This window comes from Dermochelys coriacea, chromosome 17 (assembly GCF_009764565.3).
Source record: "Dermochelys coriacea isolate rDerCor1 chromosome 17, rDerCor1.pri.v4, whole genome shotgun sequence".
Taxonomy (NCBI): Eukaryota; Metazoa; Chordata; order Testudines; family Dermochelyidae; genus Dermochelys; species Dermochelys coriacea.
Window position 1 is genome coordinate 5,509,685 of NC_050084.1, and position 26,172 is coordinate 5,535,856.

At 42.2% G+C, this 26,172-nt stretch overlaps 1 protein-coding gene and 1 long non-coding RNA gene across 4 annotated transcripts; one reads left to right on the forward strand and one right to left on the reverse strand.

Annotated features, from left to right (window-relative positions):
• The first annotated feature begins 1,942 nt into the window (after nt 1-1,942).
• On the forward strand, nt 1,943-14,803 carry LOC122457009. Its single transcript, XR_006276264.1, has 3 exons — nt 1,943-9,685; nt 12,631-13,803; nt 14,016-14,803. It is a non-coding gene; the product is annotated as an uncharacterized LOC122457009 (long non-coding RNA).
• On the reverse strand, nt 11,530-26,128 carry TUBD1 (tubulin delta 1). Of its 3 annotated transcripts, none has more exons than XM_043499677.1 (9): nt 25,859-26,128; nt 23,385-23,579; nt 22,443-22,590; nt 21,714-21,930; nt 20,407-20,638; nt 15,719-15,883; nt 14,799-14,939; nt 13,448-13,631; nt 11,530-11,874 (listed from the first exon to the last, which is right to left on the reverse strand). In XM_043499677.1, the coding sequence occupies exons 2-9, from the start codon at nt 23,554-23,556 to the stop codon at nt 11,772-11,774; spliced, it is 1,362 nt and encodes a 453-aa protein (XP_043355612.1). In that variant the 5' UTR covers nt 23,557-23,579; nt 25,859-26,128; the 3' UTR covers nt 11,530-11,771. The 3 variants fall into 3 exon arrangements, with proteins under 3 accessions (XP_043355612.1, XP_038231896.1, XP_038231901.1); XM_038375968.2 differs by having other exon boundaries at nt 25,885-26,127; XM_038375973.2 differs by lacking the exons at nt 23,385-23,579; nt 25,859-26,128 and having other exon boundaries at nt 21,719-22,581.
• Nucleotides 26,129-26,172: the final 44 nt, after the last annotated feature.

Below are 26,172 nucleotides of genomic sequence, written 5' to 3' on the forward strand. Positions count from 1 at the left end.
CCTATGACCTCCCCACCCCTCTGCCCCATTTTTTCACAGTTGCTATCTGGTAACCCTAATTATAGGCAAGTTCTGTACTTCCCCCTTCACCCATAAAAATAGCTGTGGAATTTTCCTGTTCCCTGTCTCACTGACTGTAGCTCTGAACCACTCGTCTTGATATGTTGCACTGTTCCTTGTTGGAATTATCATTAAAATGGCTGCCCTAGGGATTATGCAGCTGCCCAGTTCAAATAAATGGACATGTTTAACCAACATCAGATGTTCCTGAATATTATTCTATAATATCATTTCTTAATGTCCATATTGGACCTCATTTTTAAATTGGTCTCAGTCCAGCCTGAGTCTCTTTGCAAGTACAATTCATTGCAGGCACAAATAGCAGTTAGACATCTCCCTGATTAACAGGCACAATTGAAAGTATAAATACTTGTGTCCATAATTGACTACAGGTGCAAAAATAAAGGATGGTGATTATGTCTATTCCTCAGAGGCAACAATAATTGCAGTTTTCCTTGAAGCACAGAGTTAAAACTACCTTTTAATAGCAGCAATATGCTAAAAGGTTGAAATTATTCATATGCATGAAAGTAACTACTCCCAGCTCCCACAGGTATGCAGTAATAAGCAGTGTGTGAAAAGTGAAAGAGAACAATAACCAGTGTTATCTGGTAGGCTTTGATCCTCCTCACTGACGACAAACTAGCCTAAGTGGTAAGGGTTTTAATTGCCGGGACTTTGGTGGGGGGTTCCTGATAGCTTCTTCAGTAAGTTTTGAATGGGATAAACACTTTCTCTGTGATAAGATGTGCTATGCTAGCACTTCAGAACCATATAACAGGCAAAGTTTGTATATGTTCTTGCAGGCTTATTTTAAATGCAATTATGCAAAATGTATTTGAGCCTGCTGCAGTACTCTCTTCTAATGGAAGAGCTGGAGGGCACAGCATTCCAACAACGCATTTCTTTCTCTTTCACCCACTTTACTTTTTACTGTACCACACGGTTGGTGAAAATGCCCATAAAAAAAAGCTTTATTAAAGGCAACAAAACAATGCATTTTGCTAGACTTGTTTTGGGGGATGAAGGAAGAGGATGTAATGTAGGCTGGAGTTTTCAAAGGAGCCTAAGGGAGTTAGCTGCCCAACTGCCATTTAATTTAGGTTCTTTTGAAAACCCCAGACCTAATATTTAGGATGCTGCCCAAACACACCAACTGCTTAATCAAAGCTAAAGTCATAAAGTGGGCCTAGCTTCATCCTGGTGCTTGTATTGTATTTCAGGTAACAAAGCATGTAGTATGAAGTCAAGAGTCTGGAATAGTCTTATTGCTGCATACTCGGCAAAATGCTGTTGCAGTCAAAATGTTGTGCATTTATCTGTGTTAATTCAGACTAAACAGGCTTTTTAGCTGTGAAGTCATTCAGCCTGCTTACTGTTTGTGCTGTGCAGCTGGTGAACTGTTGAAAAAAGAAAGCGCTCTGAAGTTTTAATGCTCTAAAATGAATCTAAACATGTAAATAGATTTTTTTTTTATATATAGTTAATTGGGCTGAACTTTATTTTAGTCTGTTTTAAGCTAACATTGGTCTTTACTACGCATGATTCTTATCGTTTACTGAATGACTAAGAGAACCTTGAACATGTTAACATTAAAACCAAAGGTCAGTGTTCTCTAAACATCACTTAACAAGTTGTTTATATTTAATATCTTGTGTATTACAAATGAATCAGCATTTCATAGGAGTGACGCTCTGGTTTAATTGGTTTCAGAGTAGCAGCCATGTTAGTCTGTATGCGCAAAAAGAAAAGGAGTACTTGTGGCACCTTAGAGACTAACGAATTTATTTGAGCATAAGCTTTCGTGAGCTACAGCTCACTTCATCGGATGCATCGGAGCTGTAGCTCACAAAAGCTTATGCTCAAATTTGTTAGTCTCTAAGGTGCCACAAGTACTCCTTTTCTTTTTTCTGGTTTAATTGTTGTTCCTGTAACTTCCTGAGAAATATGAATTAGGTTGCCCAAGCAGTTCTTAACGAGCGTGTTACCTGCCATTTCCAACTGAAAGGAAAGAGGCAGGTCTTGTAATTTCAGTGTATTGTTCCCTGTTTTGATAAACTCGCCTACAGCCGCACCCTTCTCATAATGGCCCCAAAACCTGCCCTCAGTGTATGCAGGACATGTTAGTTCCAATCTTTGGGCCAGTGGTATTGAGGTGTTTCACCTCGACAGTCGTACTAAAAATCCCCGTTAGTTAAACCATTTGTCCCCTTCCCTTTGCCTTGACAAAGTGTGTTGCTTTTAGACGTTGTTACTGCCTGGAGCTTTATACCAGTCTGTAAACTACCTTATTTAGAAAGAAGAAGTAACCGTGGATCTAAGCAAAGTTTTTGAGATCCCATTTATATAAACACTTTTTGGTGGCGATTTGTCTGCTAGATTGGTTTTAAGACTGCCTAGAAGCCTGTGCTGTAAGCAGCACTATACTGTAGCTGACCATCTGTCAAATTGCCAGAGGCCTTGCTGCTCTAGGGTGATAGGGACATAAGTGCTTTTCCCAAGCTCTGGCCCTGGGCTGTCCCAGAACTTTTTGCCACATTCTGTGTAGGCCCCTGCCTCCGCTGTGGAATGGGGTAACTACTAATTATGCTATTCCCTCTTCAGGTGTCTTTCCTGAGCAGTTAATTGGGCTTCAATAATTGCTCTAGAGAATAAGTGACAATAGTCAAATTCTTGCAAATGTGGACAACTTAATAGGTGTATCTGAGCAGCCCTGATCCTATGGAGGTGTCTGTATAGAATTAGCATTTCCCACAGTCAGTAATCAAAACCTGCCCACTCGCATGGTATTACAAACAAAGCAACTAGGGCTGGAAAAAGGCTATTAGATCACCTACTACATTTCCCCTATTAATGCAGCATTGCCCAAATAACCTCCCCACAGTGAAATGCTCCCCTAGAACTAACCAGTACAGCTATGACGCCGTGCTGGGAACCTGGGTCATATTCCCATCTCTGCCACTGACTCTGACCTGAGGTAAGTTGCTCTCTCTGTGCCAAAAACCATTCTGACTGTCATTCTCAGCCTTTTCCTTCCTCTGGGTCCTTCACTGAAGATATTTGCATAAAAACAGCCTCTTGGTTTCAGAGGCTTGTTTCCTGCTGCTTATTCCTCATCTAAGTCCTACTGACCTCTGCTTGCAACATCACCACTGGTTGCTATGGAACTTATTTTATATGTTGCATAACAGGGACTCCAGGTGGGGAAATGAGCAACAGGAAGAGATGAATTCTAAAGAAATCCAGAGCCCATTTATTACACAGCTTCACCTAAAAAGATCAATGGGGGGGGGAGGGGAGGGCGCTTATCTAAACAGCCTTACTTAGAATCGGCATTCGTTGGTGCAGCAGGTGATCTTTAATTTGGTACCTCCCTTAAGCATTTTATATAGGGCTGAACTGCCTGTGTAATTACCATATATATATATATACATACACACACACACACACACACTACATCGACTATTGACCAATACTGTTGCTGTGCTCGGGAGTTAGAAGTTGGCGACTATCGCCCACAAATGGCTGCAGCATTTTTAGGGGAAACCATAGTGTGAAAATTTCCCAGGCCCTTTTATGGAGGCCTACTTTAGTTCTGGTTCTGGGAAGGGTGTTAGCTGCAGGTGAAGCTTCAAGAGAGGCTACATGAAAACTGGAATTGCTTAGCTTTCAGTCATTGTTCAATGGGCCAAATCCCTGCAGTTCATACTTGAGCAAAACTCTCAGTGACCTACAGTGGCAGTTTTGCCTGGAGTAAGGACTTCAGGATTTAACTCAAGATTGATGAAAGCCCCTGGCTTTCTTGGTGGAGGGAGATCTTACAATCTGTATCTCAACACTTATTTTTGTTGCACAGAAGTCCATAATGCTTTGAACTTGCCAGGTGTTTGGTCAGTAATGACCAAGTGCTCTGCAAAGGTGAGTATTACTCTCTGCTTTACAAATGGGGAAATTAAGACACAAGGAGGTTCAGTGAGTTGTCCAACTTCATACACCAGTAACAGGTCTACACCCCGGGCCTCCCAAGTCAGTCTTGTGCTGCTTCTCTTCTTCCTCCCTCCTTCCCCCAAATCATTTCTTTCGGTAAAATGGCGATAGAGACACTGACCTCCTTTATAAAGTGCTTGGAGATCTACAGATGAGAAAAGCTAGGTATTATGTTACATGAACCGTAATTTCAGTTTTTTCCCTGGGATTATAACTCTTTTTTCTCTATGGTTTTCCTGACATTATTATTTTCTGTTGTGTACTTCGCTCTCCTAGGCCCTAATCCTGTCTGAGCAGACCCGTGGCTCAGTGACCTCTGCCTGGATGGAGCCCTGTTGACCTCAGCATGGCTCAGCTCAGGCCCAGAAAGTAAGTGTGTGGAAGTAAGATTGGGGCCGTCATTTGTAGTGTCGTCAGACTATCACCAGACCATTCAAAATACAGCAGTAGACCTTGGATCAAATTCTTTTTATATACAACAATGCTCTGAAATGAAAATACTGGATTGGTGGAGGGAATTGTGTGTTGTGTGTGACAGAACTCAGTGGAAATATTCAGACTTAGCAGGTGCAGAAGAATCAAATATTTCCTCTTAGGATAAGGGTCTTTAGATGAATTTACATTCATCAATTGCATATATTAGCATTCTGGTTTTTCACCTAAAATCCAGTAAAGAAATGCAAAGTTATTACCTTGCGCTGTTGAACTACTGAGTAATATAGTCACTTTCTAGATAATGTAGCAGTTACAACATAGGCAGAACTACAAACTTGAACTGCCCAGAGAGCGGGAAAACCCACTGGTTTTTCCCTTGTGAGTTGCAAGATACAAATGACAATGACAGTCCAGCAATGAGTGATGTTGCGTGTAACTTGGCTGTGTATTCTTGAGCTCAGATACTGTACTGACCGGTTTGGAGAGCAGTGGCTCTGAACTATTGCCCAAGTCTCACCATACTTACTGAGAGTGTTATAATGATTCTGCAATTGCCTTTGCCAAACACAAAATACAAAGAGTCAGTATTTTATTACACCTTTTGTGGTGTGTGGGAGAAGGGCTGCTTTCCATTTGGCTCCTCTGGCGGTGTTCTGCTTACATGCTCCACAAAACGATCTATTACATATTGAAGTTTGCTGGGCAAAAGATCAAATTAAATCATGCCATCTGACCACAATTACACCATTCTCAAGCAGATGAAGTGTATTTTTGTGAATCTGTGTATAAACACTAAACTGTGCATGTAACTAATACGTATAAAGAAATATTCAGATGAGACCACAGAATAGAATTTACACTTTTAAATGCACAAATAATATACCAATAGAATAGAGTTTGTGTTTCCTGTTGCATATAAATATGGAACAAACTCTTGAAGAGTAAGTGAGGTTTAAACAAGAAACTCTGTGTCTGGTGTGTGATGATTTAAAACAGCTTTCTGCTATATTTTGTATTTTTGAATCATTAACTAGTTTGTTCTTCTAGTTAATTCTACCACTCATCCAAGTCAGTATCTTATACACAACGAATTTTAGGTTAGAGGAGGGCCAAGAAACCTTTATCAGTTTCTTTCCTGCTGTCTCTTTATATCTTGTGATACAACTTAACTTTCCTTTTTTGTTTTTTTTGTTTAAAAACAGGCCTATTCCTGCAACCCTAACTCACATGAATGGTCCCATTGACTTAAATGGAACTCCTCCTGTGAGTAAGCCCCACTTGAATAAGGTTTAGAAGATCAAACAGCATTTTGAACTCTGTATACTAGCCGCCTGTGGTTTTGTTTTATGTTAATTACTCTCTCTGAGGGAGGAATCGCTGTCTGGAATCCTCAGCTTTGACAGGACTATGGAGTTAAATTCAGGCTACCTCTTCCATTTGTTCTACGTGACACTAGCATAACACTGGAGCATCTGCGATACCTATTGCCATCACAAGCTTGCCTGTGTCTCCTGTTTCATTAAACTGGGTCAGAGTTTTTGTAAACTCTGTGACTATCTCAGATTCTATTTTCATCATTTACCCTTTCCTCCATGTAACAGGCTGACAGTGCTTGCTTGAAACACCACACCCTTTTTGCAGCTATTTAGCCTGCTGGGGAAGGGTTAAATGGGCTGTGCTGACTCATTAAACAGGGTGACTCATTACCCCACCCAGATATAGAGGAAATAGCTGTCTAGAGGGAGAGGATTATAAAACCAGAAGGGGCTATTGTGATAATCTAATCTGACCTACAGCTGCAGTGCTGGACTGAGCCCTGGGGGCATGTAGGCAGAGCGAACCAGGAGTAGGAATTTTAGGAGCAGCCAAATGCGGAAAGGAGCCTTACACTGAACTTTGTTGTACTGCTAAGGCTGGGTGTGGATTGTGCTTTGAGAGCAGTTTGGGAAAGGCACCAGCTCATGCTCTATTTCTTTGATATATTTATATATCAACAATCAGTTCCATGTATTATTTCAAATCTGGCTTTTACACTATATTGCAATAACTAGCAGATTTTTATATCCAGACCTTGACTTACGGATTCCAGATGATTTGTGGTTAACTTTGGACAGAAAGTTTTTAAAGTGGTATCCAAAACTCACGGACTTCTCTAGAACATAGACTTTGACTTGTGAGTGTGCTTTCTTTCATGGATTTGATGCCTGGTTTCATAAGACTTCTTCCATCTACACCGGATTTTATAAAAATGAATATTCAAGCTCCTTGTATCAGAGTTTATAGCACATCACTTCCTTCTTCCTGGTTAACTAATTGCTCTCCTTAATCTTGAACTGCTTCCACTAAATTATCCTCTGCATTCAAGACCCAACACAGTCAAGTTGTGCAGACGACACATTCTGCAGTACTCAACTATGTTGGTTCTCTTGTGGATGAATGTATACCGATATCCAGGTAGATTATGTCCATAGACTTCAATGGTTTGTCACTCCCTCAAACAATTTCATTCTTTTGTCTCTGCTTTTAACAGGTGAACTTTTGGTGCTGCTGAAAAGCACCAGACTGGTGGGACCAAAGTAAAGTTCCCTTATTCACCAAACAAGTCATTAACTCTCAACCTCAGCAGAAGCTACCTTCTGCCAACCAATCACTCTGCCTTAACATTCATGTGGAGGGACACTGGGCAAATGAGTAGTGCAGGCATTATGCTCCATTCCTTGGCCTCTTTCCAACAGACCTATTGTAATAGTGTCATCTCTGGTAGTTTCTGCGTTGTGGATATTTGTCCATGATTCCTAGATTGAGGCCTTCAGTTAATCAGCTTGTGGGGACTGCTGAATCAAGCCACTTATTTTATTTAATTACATTAAGGTTAAAGGCCCCCATCCAAGGCTCTGGCTTACCCTACATAATTTTCACAGTAAAATAAAAAAGGGGACTGCTGAGGCTGCTTGATTAATATAATTTCAAACAATAAAAAAAATCACAAGTCCTCCAGCTCCTCTAACTCTCAGCCCATCCTTCCCCAAGGCCCTGGGAAAATAGAGGAACCATGAAGCATGCCAGGAAAGTAGGTCCACTTTGGAATGGGACGAGGCATCATCCCTACTAAAGAACAGCCTGAGAGGAAGTATCCTAGAGATGAAACAGGATCCCAACCAATTAATCTCTTGTGCTAAGCAAAGAAAATAATCGTGACTGCTGGTGCAAAAGCTGACACTTCCATTCTCCCCTCAAATTTTTCTCACTGCCTCAAAGCCATTTTTGCTGGCATGAAACTTTGTTTTCTGAACATTCATTATTTTGGTCACTGGGTGCCATCCCGTCATGTTACTGCAAAGAGCTGGGTTCCTTGCTGGAACTGGCAATATTTTGCCCTGAATCCTATTTGTGAGCAAGTTTTTGCAGGCATCCTCATAAAGCAAAGATTAATAGGTGGGTTCTGCTCTGCCTTTGAGCTACTGAATCTGTCCTCTTTGTTTTTGAATCATCGCTGATTCGCTGTAATGGCAGCTCTACCTTTCTACCTCTATTTGGAATTGCCTGCTTTTTTCCCAGCACTGAAATCAGACCTTAGATGGCTGTTAAATTTCCTGATTCTAGCAACAATCTCTTAATTTTGAAATTGAAAAATTGTCATGTCAAATAAATCATTCCACAGACAAAATGGATCAGTGATCTCCAGGCTCGGAATAATAAGCATGCAGAAGAGAAACAAAGGGAGGACTGTCATGCCGTAAGGAATATCTGCTTACTTGTTGATGTAGCAGTAACAGACCTCTCTCCGGTTCCAAGGAGGTTTATCTGTTAAAGATTTTATCTTGTTTTGCCATGTTCTCTAGAACTGTAGGTTGGGTCATGTGTTCCTGGAACTTTCAGTCTTCAGACATCAAATTTCTTGGTTACCTATTGTCAGCTCTGATAAGGGAACTACTACTTTTTCTGATACTTCAGCGGTGCTCTTTTAAAATACTGAGGCAAAAGAATTCCTACTATGTTGCTAACAACAAGAGGGGAAAAAGTTCCCCCCTCTGTATTGTCTTTTCCTGACCCTTTGTTCCTTGAATAGTTTTGTGGTGTTTATCTTAACCTCTTGTGCAATCTCCTTCTGAATAAGTTCCAGTCTCTTGAGTAAAAATAAGCAAGTGAGAGACTTTCAAGAAGGGTTTAAAAACAAAACAAACCCACCAAATAAATCTTCTTCTTCAAGTTATTAACCCAGCAGCTAGGAAACAACAAAGTCATTTTTACAGAGAAGTATTTTTCTTTATCAAGAAATTCTAATTTAAAAATCCCCCAAACAACTTAGAAAAAATCAATGTAAAACAAATATTGGCCTCTAAGCTTGTTTCAAGAACATGCTTGGCTATTAGACTGATTGGTGTCTTTTCATTGACTTCAGGGAGAGTTGAATGGGCCTTAATGCAGGAACCAGAGTGGCTGAAGACTGGCTAAGAAAAAGCAAGTGAGAGAGGATGTTAGATTGGATACCTTGCTAAGTCTCTGGAGGAAAAATGCTATGATGCAATGTTGTGACATCTCTTGGACAGAAAAAAATGCAAGTGCATTAGTGTGAGAACAGGAGCAGTAGGTTTACTACTGCAACAAATCCCTGGGCTGCCGTCCCATGAAATGTTGAGGCTTTAGCTATAAAATTCCCTAAATCCAGATATGAAACTCTAGCTTGAATATTGTTTTCAGAGCTAGTTTTAGTGCATAAGAGAGAGGTATTAAGATCAGTCTCCGAATTCTCTCCTAGTTCACGCAAAATAAGGGGTGAGCCTAATAGGCTTTATGTTGTCAACAGTCAGCAGAATTTTCTCCTTTACTGGGAAGGGGCCCGGGAAAGACATGACCGTCTTGCCATGTTTGCCAGAATCGTTTGGAGCTTGCCCTGAAACTGCTAACATTGGTTCAACAATCAACTGTCATGATACACTCAAACAATAGTGAATTTAGCCCCAGTACTGGCTCAATCTCATAACAATCAGTTACCCACTTATTCAACCCTCAGCAAGAAGACTCATGAGCTCTACCAGTTCCTCCTTCCTGAAAGGCCAGAACTACTAGAACAGCTGCTCCCAGGGGTTCTCGGCGCTACTGTTCCCAGCCTAAACTGAAGAATGCAGAAGTGTAAACCAGAGAAGGCAGTAAGAGGAAATAGGATGACAGCAGGCACTTTGCAAGTTAATCTATGGCCCAGGTGAGTCACAAGATCATCTTCTGCATCTGGGACTGCCCTTAAATTAGACTTCATTTGAAGATATTTTCTAGACCTAAAATAACTTTATAACTATGCTGACAAACCAAAAACTCTCCCTAGGGAGTGAGGGAAGAGAGAGTTCAAGGGTGTGTCTAATACAGGTCAACCTTTCAATATTTAAACTCAATAGTCAGCTATTTAATCTGTGTGTGTGTGTGTGTGTGTGTGTGTGTGTGTGTGTGTGTGTGTGTGTGTGTGAGAGAGAGAGAATATATATAAAAATGAGCTGTAACACATTTACCACCACAGTATGTGCTTGCTCGCATTTTAATTGGACTACAAGGCAATCCGGACCTAAGGGAAAGTTTACTGTAGGTATCTACTGAACTAACTTAAGGGAAGAGTCCTCAAGATTGAATTTTATGGTGTGACCACTGAAAGGGGGGCTATTTGTAATGAAGAACTTGGTGTATGTAGGTAGAAAAACAAAAACTAGAGGATAAGAAATACAAAGGAAACAACAAAATGAAACTGGCTCCAGTCAGCAAAGAAGGACAATGTCTGTGATTTAGTATAAAATAAATACATTTATCTTTCCCAGTGTATTATTTTACCATATGAAAACCTTCCACCTCCTATCTTGTGCAACAAGGAAAACAAAAAACAAAACAAGGAACAACCAGAGCTGAAAGGTCATAAATCTGCCTATTTCCAGTATATGTGCTGATGCTGTACCCTGCACACGATTGCAGCAGCTTTCCTATTGAATTAGTTCACAGGGTGAACATTGGAGTCTATAACTTGACAATGGCACCACCTTGTGGTTGTGGAAAAATCAGTCTAAAGTCCAACAATTTCTAAGGTTTCAGAGTAGCAGCCGTGTTAGTCTGTATCCGCAAAAAGAACAGGAGTACTTGTGGCTTTCTACATTTCTAAGGGGGATTTTTGACGTTACCCAACATTCAGGGAGGGTCCTGCATCTGTGGAATCTGCAGTAGGATCTTGCTCTAGAATCTTTCATTTATCAAAGCTACTTCTGCCCTCATGGGGAAAAAAAAAACAACCCATTATGTCAGACCAGATGATCAGAATGGTCCCTTCTGACCTTAGTATCTACGTATCTATGTATAACCCAATATAAATGGTTACAGTGAATTCCTGAATCTGCAGGACAATCTGCAACAGTAGCTGAGATAGCTGAACTGCTCAGTTCTTCTCAAGGGATTGTTAATTCTGAACCATAAAGACTGACAACCTAAATGTGGCACATTGGACAATATAGAGACAGCAGAAACTAAACTGAATTTACCATAATCAGCAAAGTCTCCTTAGTGTAACTTTATCATTCACTTTCATATGAATTAAGAACCTCAATTTTTAAAAAAAAAAACTTTAAATAAAGATGCTGCAGAATCTCCAATCTGTCATACTGGAGTGCCACAGAGATCAGGGCTCTTGCAACAGAATTTAACATCAGCTTGCTGCACAGCAAATGGGGCCTTAGTGAATATTAGCAAATAAGTTAATGGTAAATTATGTTTATCTATTTTTATTAGTACTACTTTGATAACGGGTATTTTGGTGGCTATTGGTAAAACACTTTCAGGCTAAATATTAGAATTTAAAGTTTAAAGTGAAAGATCAAATTGTATTAGTACTGTAACTAACAGCATCGTTCAGTCCTACTATATCATGACAGTTAATATTAGTTCAGACGCTAGATTTCAACCTGAAAAAAACTTCAGGCTATGGAAATTCTTCAGGAAAAATGTATGCACATCCGGGGGGGGGGGGGGAGGAGTAGAAGTTAAGGGGCTTCAAATTAGAGTAAATTAAGGAGAATATACTGAAAAATAAAACTTTTATTAAATATTCAGTGTATAAATTCATATACAAAATACACTTGTCTGTATGGGAGAAAAGGAATATATTCAGTCCTGATGTAGATTACTATTCCATCAACAACAACAACAAAGCATTTACACTCCAGTACCTCCCTTAGCCACTTCAACTTGGGGAAGCTGACAAAGAAAGCCTTTCAGTGTGTACTCCCTCTGATGAAGCCCTGCTTGTAAGTAGTTGAAAATCAAAGGCTAGCATAACTAGAAATAACCTGTTCCAGAGTTGTGAAGCAGTCCAGAAAGTCCTCTTCTTCGATCCCAAACTTAGTGTACTGGTGAACATAGGCTCTGAGGGGGCAAAGAGTTTGGGTAAACAACAGAGAACTAGACAGCAAAACATTACAAATCATTGGTCCCTAAAAATCTGACACCTGGTACAGCATCAGACTGAGCTGGTTGTAATGAGCATTTTCCACCCCTGTAAACCAGAACTGAATTTCTAGTACATTGTTTGTTTGGACTCTTGTTGTGTAATTCATACTGGATAATACAACATAATCTAGTTCTAATAGTGTTTATAGCCTCAGGTATGCTGCTTTTAAAGGAACAATACAGTTTCAGGTTCAGTGGCTGGCTTTTGGGGAATTGCAAAGGGCATTTTCTGGCTTGCTTCTCAATCTCAGCAGAGCCACTAAAAGCAATTATTGTACTTAAAGGCAGCAGTTTACTCATTTATGATGGGCAAAATGTCAAGTAGTCTTTGCGGGCCAAACTTAAAACTGCTGTTTGTTGCATGATTTTAACAGATAAATTTAGGAACAAAACTATTCAGCTCTTATTTCCACAGATCGTGTGGCTAATTCCCACATTTACTGGACACATGCCCTCTGATGCCCAATAATCTTGGCCTCATGGGATGGAAGAAGAGGCACTTATTCTTTGAGTTAAAGTCTGGTTTTAAACCTCCTGGGTCAGAGCCTTTATAAAAGGCAACTCTCAAAATGTTTTTAACCAAGCCACTTACTGTTTCCTGGAATGAGCAGCAAGTTTGTGTTCAACCTAGAAACTGTGTGATCAGTAAAAGTTTGTATGTATTCTTTTTAGAATGCATATTCTGCAATGGACAAGTAACTTTGGGGTTTTTTTAATGCTGGTGAAAGTGCCAACTTGACTGCACTGGAAACTGGTCCTATTTACCGAGCAGATATAACATCAGTAGTGCAAGCTGCCCCACACCGCTCTGCCACGCTGCCTCAACCCTAGAGTTGGTTCCTCCAGAATCAAGGTTACAGCCTCCATGATCATTCAAGTTCCTCTGCAGTGACTGCTGGGGGGGGGGGGGAAAGTGATTGTGCCATGGAGAAATGGTTCAAGGCCACCCACCATTTGATAAAGGTAAGGGAATAGCCACTGGCCTGACTTAATTTTACTGTCTTTGAGTGCTCTGCAAAAAAAAAAAAAAAATTGTTCTGGCAAGTTTTCTCTGAAATGAATTTGGTTCAATGTTCTATGAAATCAGCCACATAGCACTGGTTCCTCGTAAGTCATTTTGATCTGTGGGAACTTTGTTCCTGCTCTTTACAGGAATGGATGTACTCCTATCTGTATGTATTGTGCTCATTTTTCACAGCAGGGTTGATCAGCAACTTGCACTCACTACTGCCTGGCTTGGATTTGAACCTGTGACACAGAGGCTTCTATACCCAAATCCCCCAAGAACATTTGGAAAACTACCACCATATTTACACATATTCTGTAACGAAGCTGGTATCGCTGTTTCTTTTATTGTTAAGGGACACCTTTTTATCCCAAATCAGAATTATCTGTGAAGCATTTTAAACTGAGGTGTGTTTGCAACTATCTACTTCCAATGAAAATACTGAAAAGTAGAAATGAAAAATAGAGTCTTATTTTCACTTACTTGGAAGCAAACATATTCCAAGCTTTCCCCACAATGTTGTCCATAAGTTTCAGCAAGAACTGGCTGTTGCTGACCAAAGAAGCAGATTTTTCATACTTGTTAAAGGCTCTTGGTGTTTTCCATATATTAAAAGCCTCTTGAGGGTTTAGCCAGGATGTATACAATGCTGGATCTCTGAAACCTCCTGCAATGGGAATAAGGCAGTTTTTTCTGACTAATGAAGTTTACCAAGTTATTTTCTTTATATGTTCAACTAGAATTTTCCAATCAGCATGTTACACTGAGTACTGTATGCTAGAACTCAAACTCTACTGCATGAATACACAGACTAAAAAAGTGACTCTGGAAAAGGACAGGTTTCAGAGTAGCAGCCGTGTTAGTCTGTATTCGCAAAAAGAAAAGGAGTACTTGTGGCACCTTAGAGACTAACAAATTTATTAGAGCATAAGCTTTCGTGAGCTACAGCTCACTTCAGAAGTGAGCTGTAGCTCACGAAAGCTTATGCTCTAATAAATTTGTTAGTCTCTAAGGTGCCACAAGTACTCCTTTTCTTTTTGGAAAAGGACAGTTTGACTGGTTCTGTGCCTGTCAAGGCAACAGGAGCTGCTGCAGACACTGCCCATTTAACTTCACAAACCAACATAAGTGGAAAGGAAAACTGTAATTTGTTCTCATAGCTGCTGTGTCCCAGCTAATAATGAGAAGCTGGGGCTTTGGGAGTGATATAGAATGAGGTGGGTGATCTCACAAGCCCCTGCTGTGAAAGAAAAAACAGCTGCAATAAATCATCCAGGTAGCTCTGTTCCACCAGTTCTCTAAAGTCTCAGCTGCTACGTGGCAGATCAAGTCAGACTTCCAAACAATATTTTCACCTGATGGGCCTAATAAAAGTGTAACTTCAAACTGGTTCTTTCCCACACAATGTGGTGAGGGCAGGATATAGAAGTACCCCACACTGCTTCAGTGCTGTGTGATGATAAGCAAGCTCTGAGGTCGCCCACTCCTGCAGCGGCTTTCTATCTTTCCAAGTAGCAGTATACTATCGCAACAAATCCTATCCCACAAATAGAATTTAGTTTTACAGTAATGATGATACCTCTCCTTTCCAACAAGTTGCTTTAGGAAGCCCTGATAGATACTGCCAGTGTAGCGTCGACGTATGTAAATACAGCAGTCCTTCATAACTGCATAACACGGCCTTGGACTTTAGAATGTGTTTGCAGAGAAAACGTTGACCTTATTCTTTAAAGTTTGTAGCCTTCAGGTTTTTTCACTTTCGCCAGTGACTGCCACAATGAAAACACTGGGAGACGGAAGAAGGAATAACTAATTGCTGTGTATTTTTTCTCACCTAGATCAACACTTTGCACATCTTTTCCTCGCAGGACAACCAGGTTGGCAACGGAGGTGTTAAAATGTATTGCCTGATTTGAAGACGCTTTTAGGGGGACAGGATGCCCTGGCAATGGTGGTCGCACCTGCCAATCGATACCTAGAAACAGAAGTTTTTGAAAAAAACTAAAATCCGTATTTCAATCATGTGATGTGCTTAATTAATTTACATTTTTCAGTTCCTATCTTCCTGATGTGAAATATGGCTGCATTCAGAAAGAAGTCTACTGGGAGACCGTCTAGTGCTAGTGATGTTCAGTACCTGGCACTGGCTATCTGGCCGAGGGTGTGCCACAGCACGTAGGTTCCACTCACTGATCAAGCAGCAGTTGCGTGACTCGTAGATAATGGAGCTCAACCTGCAGTTCGTAGGGAGGGAAATCTCCCACTGCAGTTGCTATTCCTATGGCATAGGAAATGTCCACAGTAAACAATTCGCTATCCTTGTGCCTTGCTGGTATCTAAACTATGTAATTGGAAGCCATATTACAGTTCACCACCTGTCTAGGTAAAAGTGGGAGGATTAAAGTGTAAAAAAAAAAAAAAAGCAGCCCTGGGAATCCAAGAGCTGTTCCAAGTGAATCATGGAAGTAATTCCCAAAATGTTTTGTTTTACATATGCTTAATATTTATAGTTAGTCGGGAGGTCTGGGAGCTAAACCAGGGATGAACTGGAAGGTCTTATGGCAGCAGTGTTATTAGTGGAAGGAGCTGGTGGGTATGTGGGGAAAAATCCCTGCTGTCAGATGAAGAGGGCTACTTCTTTCTGAATTGATTAAAGCTATCCAATGAGTTCCTAAAGGCAATAAACCTTATTCCATGCATAGAAACTTATGTTGAAAGAGTAACTGATTTCCAGGGAGCGCACACACCTCTTACCTTCTTCCATCTTAGCATGAGCAATAAGCATCTGTCTTAGATGTTTGATGAGCCCAGGCCAAGTAAATGTGCTGTATGCCAGGGAGTTCTCTGACATCTGCGGTATGTTACGAAGACCCAACATCTTGAATTCAGGATGGGGAACTAACGACTCCATTAAGTCTCCTAAGAATCAAAAAACATCTGCCATGACTGCTCAAATAATATTTAGGCTAGTCTATGAGAGAAGATAGTGAGGAATTTCATGGGGATCTAATGACACAAGATGAGGGGCAACATACAGAGTTGATAAGTGCAAGTCATACACATCACAGTGAACAATATGAACAACTCATACGCTTTGCTGGGATCTATATTGGCATGTTAGCACTCTCAGGAGGTCACAGATAACTCTCCAGAAAAAAATCTGATCCTTGTTTAGTGGTGGTCAAAAAAAGCAAATATGCTGGAATATATAAAGAATGGGATGGAAAACAGTGATAGTATTATAATGCTCTTGTTAGGTCAAAGTATAAATCAGTTCCAGTGAATGTATCTCAGTGAGAGAGCTAAAATCGAAGGAGTTTAAAGAAAAACAATGAGACTGATTAGAGGCAGAAAGCTAATTCTGTATGCAATTGGGACTATTTAGAGAGGAGACATGGTAGAACTATACAAAATAACAAATAGCATAGCCAAGGTAAACTAAATGCTCCTATTTATTCTCTCATAATATAAGACCATGAGGATATGACATGACACTGAAATGGACAAAATTGAAACTAAAAAAGTAGTGCTTATATATGACATTTCTTAATAAGATTTTTAAAAATTGAATATACACACACAGAGAGAGAAACTCAGTTACATCAAATAGGATAATTATTTAGAGGGAATATAAATGCTCATGAGTCAGGGCAAAAACCTGCTACTAACTGAGGTGGGTTAGGAAGAAATTTCCCCTAGGGGCAGGTTATTCCATAGTTGTCCACTAGAACAGCGGTTCTCGAACTGTGAGTTGGGACTCCAAAGTGGGTCATGACCCCATTTTAATGGGATCACCAAGGCTGGTGTTGGTCCTGGGCACCAACAAGTCTGAAGTCCAAGCCAACGCCCAAGCCCCACCGCCAGGGGCTGAAGCCAAAGGCAGAGCCCCACCACCCAGGACTAAGGTTACATGCTCCCCCGCCCAGGCTGAAGCCCATGGGATTCAGCTTTGGTCCCCCAGCCCGGGCCGGTGGGGCTCAGTCAGGCTCAGTCTTTGGTTCCCCACTCTTGGGGTCATGTAGTAATTTTTGTTGTCACGGTGCAATGAAGTTTGAGAACCGCTGCATTAGGGTGTTTCTTACACCTCCCTCTAAAAGCATCTGGTAATGACCACTGGTTGTGAAAAAATACTAGATGAGGCAGACCACTACTGTGAACCAATATGGCAGTTCTAATGATCTTATGACATTTAATAGGTTTAATCATGTTTCATTAGACCACTGAAACTTGTTTTCCCCTTCCTCATGGTAAAAGTTGTACAGCAAAAGGGTAAAACAATGAAGACGCACCATAAATACACAGAAACAGGAACAAAAGAGGGAATGACCCTGTGTTCCTGATCACCCATAAGAATGTAGAAACAAACGGCCCGCTCCCCCCCACCCCGCATTTCTGTCTGACATGGGAGTACAGAAAATAATAAATCCTCTTCTGCATTTGTCTGGCTGCACTCTGAGTCTATTGTTGCAGGGACCAATGGGCAAATGCCAAAATGGAAATTTTGGGTAGTAACCACAAATCTTGGCACTATACCATCTCCTCCATAAACTTATCGAGTTTAGTCTTAAAGCCAGATAGATCTTTTGCCCCCACTGCTTCCATTGGAAGGCTATTCCAAAACTTCACTCCTCTGATGGTTAGAAACCTTCGTCTAATTTCAAGTCTAAACTTCCTGGTGGCCAGTTTATATCCATTTGTTCTTGTGTCCACATTGGTGCTGAGCTGAAATAATTCCTCTCCCTCTCCTGTATTTATCCCTCTGATATATTTATAGAGAGCAATCATATCTCCCCTCAACCTTCTTTTAGTTAGGCTAAACAAGCCAAGCTCCTTGAGTCTCCTTTCATAAGACAAGTTTTCCATTCCTCGGATCATCCTAGTAGCCCTTCTCTGTACCTGCTCCAGTTTGAATTCATCCTTTTTAAACATGGGAGACCAGAACTGCACACAGTATTCCAGGTGAGGTCTCACCAGTGCCTTGTATAATGGTACTAAAACCTCCTTATTCCTACTGGAAATACCTCTCCTGATGCATCCCAAAACCGCATTAGCTTTTTTCACAAGTACAAAGAAATGCATATTTCGTCACAACCCAACACCCTTAACCCTGACACACAATTTATACTCTTCTTTCATCTGTAATCTCAAAATGAGCTCATACCACCAAGCCCTTTCTGAGAAAAAGAAATCTAAAAATTAAATATGCACACAGTAATGATACTGAACATCTTCTAATACAAGTCCACATAACCATACATCAACACCTATTAAACTACATACACAACATTCTCAAGAAATATCAATTACAAATTGTCTACCTCCTCCCCTGGCCCCCCTAAATCTACTGCCATTTTCCACTTAGCGGTATTCATTTAAAAAGGTAAATATTTAGATACCAAAATCACTGTTAGAAATTTACTGTGGTTTAGTAATATCCAAACTTTTCAAAGAGTCTATGTAACAGAAGTTCATGAAACATGGCCAATTTGTAGAATTTGATTTTTAAATAGTTATTATACATTATTGAAGAGAACTCAATTTAAAGTGCTGTTAAGGCTTCTAGACAGGACAGAAATTTTACAAGGTCATAAATTCTAGAATCTATTAAATTTTAAATGGTTTTAAATTAGGGGATCTAGGTTTTCCAATCTCTAAATTGATTTATCACTGATTATTTTCTACCTTGATTTGTGTTATCTTTTTAGTCACAGAATTTGTTGGCTTAAGCTATAGAAGGACAGTAGGAATTGTTTACCAAGTAGCCTTTTCTGTTGGACTCCTTGTACTCTCTGCTATTGCTTATATGATTCCTCACTGGAGATGGCTGCAGCTCACTGTTACTCTGCCAAACTTCTTCTTCTTGCTCTATTACTGGTAAGCACATTTATATTTCATCCAAGAGCAAAAATACAAAGTGGAGATTTTAGTTTACAGTTTGAGCTCCTTTTGACAACGTTAGTTTATTATTAGGGCTAGTCAAAAGGTTTCAGCAGCAACATTTTACCACTGAAAAATGGGGTTTCACCAGGATTCAAATTTTCCACAGGAAAGGATCAATTTCTGCAGAACTTTCCATTAGAAAAATCTAAATGAAACCTTCTTTTTCATGTCAGGTCGACATTAACCTGTGTGTCTACCAAAGCCACCGTGTTGACTCATGGTATTTGTAGTTTCAGGTCTCTCACTCCCTGGTTGATCTTTAAATATTCATGGTAAATAGGCCTAATGGCCTGTGATGGGATATTAGATGGGTGGGATCTGAGTTACCCAGGAAAGAATTTTCTGTAGTATCTGGCTGGTGAATCTTGCCCATATGCTCAGGGTTTAGCCGATCGCCATATCTGGGGTCGGGAAGGAATTTTCCTCCAGGGCAGATTGGAAGAGGCCCTGGAGGTTTTTCGCCTTCCTCTGTAGCATGGGGCACGGGTTACTTGAGGGAGGATTCTCTGCTCCTTGAAGTCTTTAAACCATGATTTGAGGACTTCAATAGCTCAGACATAGGTGAGGTTTTTCGTAGGAGTGGGTGGGTGAGATTCTGTGGCCTGCCTTGTGCAGGAGGTCAGACTAGATGATCAGAATGGTCCCTTCTGACCTTAGTATCTATGAATCTATAGATAAATTAATTCTCTCATTCCAGGATGACACACAACACAGACCTGACTTATCACTAACAAGAGTGACATAATGCTCTAATTTTGGTTTGCAGCTTTTTATGCAAGCCTTTTTATCTGGTTTCAGTTTGCATATAGTTCTAAACTAACTCCAAAACTGAAACAAAACCACTGACTTGCACATGGTTTCACCTAAAATGTAAATTAGTCCCAGGCCACTAGGAAAGAGGAAGTATCACTTTGTGGTAAAGCATGACTGGGTGTCAGAAGCTCTACTCTTAACTCTGCTGCATGACCATTGGCAAGTCACTTAATCTCTTTCTGCCTCAGTTTCATCATCTTTAAAATGATGGGATCTGAGTTACTATAGAAAATTCTTTCCTGGGTATCAGGCTGGTGAATCTTGCCCATATGATGAGGGTTTGGCTGATCGCCATATTTGGGGTCGGGAAGGAATTTTCCTCCAGGGCAGATTGGAGAGGCCCTGGAGGTTTTTCGCCTTCCTCTGTAGCATGGGGCATGGTTGACTTGAGGGAGGCTTCTCTGCTCCTTGAAGTCTTTGAACCATGATTTAAGGACTTCAATAGCTCAGACATGGGTGAGGTTTTTCATAGGAGTGGGTGGGTGAGATTCTGTGGCCTGCGCTGTGCAGGAGGTCGGACTAGATGATCAGAATGGTCCCTTCTGACCTTAGTATCTATGAATCTATAAAAGAGGAGATAACACCCAACTCACAGAGGGGGCTGATGTTTAGCTCGCTGTTTGAAGAGTGCTCTGAGATCCTTGAAATGAAAGCATTAGATGGCAGAAAGTGTTGTTATAATTAGATACCTAGTGGGCTTCTGCTATACTGTGAGTCCTCTTCTGAGGAATAAGAGGGCTGGAACACACTTCCCAGCTGATGTGCAATTACTTGATTTACATCCCTGAAGGAGATCTTTTTAATATTCATTAGCTGAGCACAGATCTTGTGGATGGCATCATTTTCGTGAACAAGGAGAGCATCTGATGACTGGTACAGGTGTGAGAGTGTCAGAACTGAGTTGTAGTTTTGAACAATAACCTGGAAGCAGAAATGCACATCAACAAGGATGAGTTAACAAATTAAGAATTTTTGTCTATGTAACGTATGTCACCTCTTTTGATATTCTTCATGGAGTGACTGATTCCCCCCTTTACCAAGATCTTGCACCCAATTCAGCAACCACTTTAGCTTCCACTTGGATAGTGAAGAAGGCCTGCCTTGATCTTATCATCCACAGCTGCATTCATAGCCAGACACTGAGAATGAACCTGTAGGATCATTCTGTATTTATTATACTTGCCATGTAATAAACTGGAACCTTGTTTCAATTCCCTGCTCTACCACAGACTCCCTGTGTGACCTTGGGCAAGTCACTTAGGCCAGATCTACGCTGCAAAATTTTGCTGGCATAGCTATGTCAGTACAGGATGTGGGGAAAAATTCATACCCCTGTCCGACATAGCTATACCAGCAAACCTGCCTCCCTGCCCTCAGATCCTTTTGTCTGCATAGCTCATGTTGCTTGGGGGAGGTGGTTTAACTATACTGACAAAAGATCTCCTTATGCTGGTTATAAATTGTGTGTCTATTACAGCTGTATTGACAAAGCCTTTCTTCTGTACATTAGCTCACAGTCTCTCTGTGCCTCAGTTCTCATCTGTAAAATAGGGATAACAGTACTTCTGTGTTGTAACGATACATAAATGGAGAAAAATTGTGATGTGCTCACCTACTATGGCAACAGGGGCCTTATACGTACTAAGATAGCCTCAGGCACGAGTGAAATAAGTCTCATAGTTGGGACTTGCAGTTTTACAATCACATTTTAAAAATTATGATTTGTTTTCACTTTTGAAAGACCCACAGCAACTGACTACAGGCAAACAATGAAACTGACTATACATAAGGTGATATCAAATACACAAAGTAAATAAACTGTAAAGAGACAATTCTCTCTCTTTCTCCAATATCTTTCAGTTATAGGCATTTTAGGTGTTGTTTGTAACATTAGAAGGTAAAGCAAGTGTAGGGGGGTTTTTTTTTTTTGGTTATCAATGGCCTTTTAATACTGATTAAAAATTTTGCAGAACCCTCATGGAGCTTTAACATTCACCTCACCGGTTCCATATGGCCAGATAACCTGGTTGAGTATAAATGAGGTCGGAAAAGCATCCCTTAAGCACTGGGTCACATAGGCTCCCATGCCTGATCCTGTGCCACCAGCCATGCTCATTACTGTGAAAAATCCACTGAGTCGATCACATTTCTCTGCTTCCTTCTGTACCAGGTTCATGATAACGTCTCTGTACCTGGGCCCATGAACAGAGTAACTGCAGCATAAGAGAGAAAGCGAAAAGAGCAAGAACTCTTATAGCAAAACAAAAGCAATAAAGTCAACCAAGCAAACATATAAAGTAGCTTTTCCTTCTTTTAAAAATTCTGATCCATTTATCTAATTCTTTGTTATCACCAATGCTGCCTGCAGTGAACAATCCTCAATTGTTCTGTTGTGCCATTTACTTTGCATTAAAAGCTTGATCTTTAAAATTGGCCTCCCTTTCTGCACCCACAAATCAAGTAGTTAGATATCAAGGTGACATTTTGTTCACTTTTCTGTAACTGAGTAGTAGGTCTTCACTGTAAATATCAATCTCAGTTCCCTGCAAAAAGAGCACAAGCAGTCTACAATAGCAATAAAATCAGGGTAATGTTATGCATGCAGTATATTACTTCACAGCAGCAACAGTTCTGCTTCTAAGAGAGGATGTCTGTGAATCTAGGCAGTTGCTTAGTATTCACATGCTGTATTATTATTAGCGAAGCTTGCGATGATCATTTATACCCATTTGCCCAGTTGTTTCCAGACCCCTGTTTCTGACAGAAGTGTGACTGATGGTCATATTTCCAGTGGCCAAACCTAGCAGCCATTGAGAGGGTCTGACTGATTACTTTAGGTTCCATGTCAACAAGTACAGCCCGGGCAACAGGTACTGGAGAGAGAGAGAAAAAAATGCAAAATCAAAAAGACTGCATCATACTTAAACCTTTTAACAAGAGAACAATGTTCACATAATGGGCATAACAACATACTAAAGGCCGGATCATACTTCTCTTATTCATGCAAGTCATCCCATTAACTTCAGGGGGACAGTACATGAGAATAAGGTGAGTGGGATTTGACCCTCAAAGTTTTACATTTACATAGAACCTTTCATTATCCCAAAGTGTTTTGCAAATTCTACAGAGACCTGAGGCGGACTCATTAGGGAAACCATTCATGTCAGCTAGCATTTGAAATGGACAGGCTTCATGGCCCAGTATTTAATCTGATCTACCTAACGTGTAATAAACAGAAACCTGGAAAGAAAAAAAACATGTTTCTCATCTAGAAAAGCTCTTTGTTAGGTCTCATGAATGTATGATGGCAATCAAAGGCACAAAACAAGAAAAACAAAGCTCACTGCAATAGTTCTATTACTGTAAGAAAAAGAAAGGTGGTCTTGGAACTAAGGCACAGATTCAGGGTTCAGGATAGCAGGGGTCTGTTCCAGCTCTGCCACTAACTTGGTATGTGACCTTGGGCAAGTCACTTCACCTCTCAGTGTCTACTTTGCCATTTGTTAAATGCTAATGATAATGCATAGGAAATACAGAGCTGAGATAGTAAATTCATGAATATACCTAAAGCACATCCTAAAATAGAAATGCAAAGTATTATTTATTACTACATATATTTCTAACAGGCTGAGTATGCTATGAAAAAAAAAATCCTTAAAAATTGTACCTCCAGTTTTCTCCTCACTGAAGAAACGTTCCTTGCAAGCTTCCTGATAGGATTCATTCTCCTTCTTGGAGCACAGTCCATGTGTGCTGTGGAAGTCACTGCAGATAGCATTAAACACCTCGTAACCAATCTGGTTACCACACTGACCAAGCTGTACTGTGACTATTGACATTCTCCTTCACTTTGTATTTAATCCTAAAAAGAAAAATATAAAATTGTGCTTTTTACTGTGGTTGATCAAGCTCTAGAGTGGAAGACTTTGGACCAGTTTTGTATCCCATGAAAAGCAGAGTTGGGCAGTGAAATTTCTCTTGTACAGAGGGCAGCTGTGCAGTTTTCCAGACTTCTTAAACCCTGAAGCTATGTGGATTTAGTGGCTGAAATTCCTCTGAAGGGGCTGCGGCCATCGTTCAGTGCTGACAGTGGCCACAGTGGGGCTGTGATGTGTTTGAGTGGGGGTCAGGATGTTGAATTTTGTCCCCAACAGTTGCTGCTCAGGACGACCAGAAAAAAATAGAACAATTGGGTTTTCCATGGTACTTATATCTCTCTCTTATGTCACAAAAGGCATGCCTATATTTAACTGCCTCAAACACTGCAGGTTTAAGGCTAAAGTGCCTAGTATGGACCACAATGACTAATGCTCAAGCACAACTGTGCTACCCCATCTGTCCATATGTGCAAGTTTCTGCTGACACATGAAGACTCTATTGGCATTTCTTAGACATTACTGACATTCAGTGTTGTTGCAGTCACATCTACTTCTTTTTCTGAAGTTTCAGTGGTTCAGATCTACTGTTGTTAGCCTTGGTAGAAGCTCTAATATAGACCAGACACTGGTATTTTAAACTAGCAAGTTACCTTGACCACCAGATTTAAATGACACTGGAGTTAAAATGCTGGTTTATATTAATGCTCCCACTGATGGAGCTGCATTGGTGGTAGCAACAGTGGGAAATCTTAGAGATAAAAGGCTAGTTCAGGATACAACCACGGACAGATTACAGCCTCACATTCTCCTTTGGGTGAAAGAAAATCTGTTCTGACACTGCCTACATGACCTCCTGGGGGATTACTCTGCCAATAGTCTCTTCCTTGCAGATGCAAAGAGGCACCTGCTGCTGATTGCTGAAAGATCTACAGGATCCCATTTCAAATGTGAGAATTTAGATTCTTGCATGCATAATGGGAGTGGATGAAACCAAGATAGATTAATGAGAAGAATTACTCTGGGAAGATAAACTGACAGGTAGAAGCCATTCACATTTACATAATCCAGTTGAAAATATAATAGTTGGTATTTATCATTCTGTTAAAGCAGCCAACTATGGACCACTCATTACACTCCCATAATAGTAAATTCTAGTTTAATACCCAATCCATCTATCAAGAATCCCAGGCCCCCCTCATCCAGCCACATACGTGGCACCCCCCACTCCCAGGCCCCCCTCATCCAGCCACGTACCTGGTGCCCCCAGGATCCCAGGTCCCCCTCATCCAGCCACGTACCTGGCGCCCCCCCGATCCCGGGCCCCCCTCATCCAGCCACGTACCTGGCGCCCCCCCGATCCCGGGCCCCCCTCATCCAGCCACGTACCTGGCGCCCCCCCGATCCCGGGCCCCCCTCATCCAGCCCACGTACCTGGCGCCCCCCCGATCCCGGGCCCCCCTCATCCAGCCACGTACCTGGCGCCCCCCCGATCCCGGGCCCCCCTCATCCAGCCACGTACCTGGCGCCCCCCCGATCCCGGGCCCCCCTCATCCAGCCACGTACCTGGCGCCCCCCCGATCCCGGGCCCCCCTCATCCAGCCACGTACCTGGCGCCCCCCGATCCCGGGCCCCCCTCATCCAGCCACGTACCTGGCGCCCCCCCGATCCCGGGCCCCCCTCATCCAGCCCACGTACCTGGCGCCCCCCCGATCCCGGGCCCCCCTCATCCAGCCACGTACCTGGCGCCCCCCCGATCCCGGGCCCCCCTCATCCAGCCACGTACCTGGCGCCCCCCCGTTCCCGGGCCCCCCTCATCCAGCCACGTACCTGGCGCCCCCCCGATCCCGGGCCCCCCTAATCCAGCCACGTACCTGGCGCCCCCCCGATCCCGGGCCCCCCTCATCCAGCCACGTACCTGGCGCCCCCCCCCGATCCCGGGCCCCCCTCATCCAGCCACGTACCTGGCGCCCCCCCGATCCCGGGCCCCCCTCATCCAGCCCACGTACCTGGCGCCCCCCCGATCCCGGGCCCCCCTCATCCAGCCACGTACCTGGCGCCCCCCCGATCCCGGGCCCCCCTCATCCAGCCACGTACCTGGCGCCCCCCCGATCCCGGGCCCCCATTCCGCTCCCATGTGGAGAGCGATGCCTCTCTGTCCCGCTCCTGCATCCCCGCCTTCCCCTGTCGCTCTCAGACCCCCCCCCCCCAGCACCAGGCGCGCACCCCAGCCTCAAGCGCCTCCCCGCCAGGCCCAGCTCGGTATCTGAGTCTCGCCCCTCACGGTCTCACCTCCGGATTCTGCCCCAGCAGCTCAAGACTCCTTCCCTCGGGGAGCGCGCGCAGCGTTACCGTCACAACAAACCCGCCACCGCTACAGAGCCGCCTTTCAACAGACCGTTTGCGCATGCTCTGAGCCAGCAGGGGGCGGTGTAGGGAGCTTCGGAGTGGGCAGGTACGGTACTGTATCCGCGTTGGGGGCTTCAGTGAACCTCATACGCATGCACCGAGTCGAGAAGCTTCAGTCTGCAGTCGGCGCATGCTCAGTGCCAGTACATCTAGCGGCCGGGTGAGTTCTGC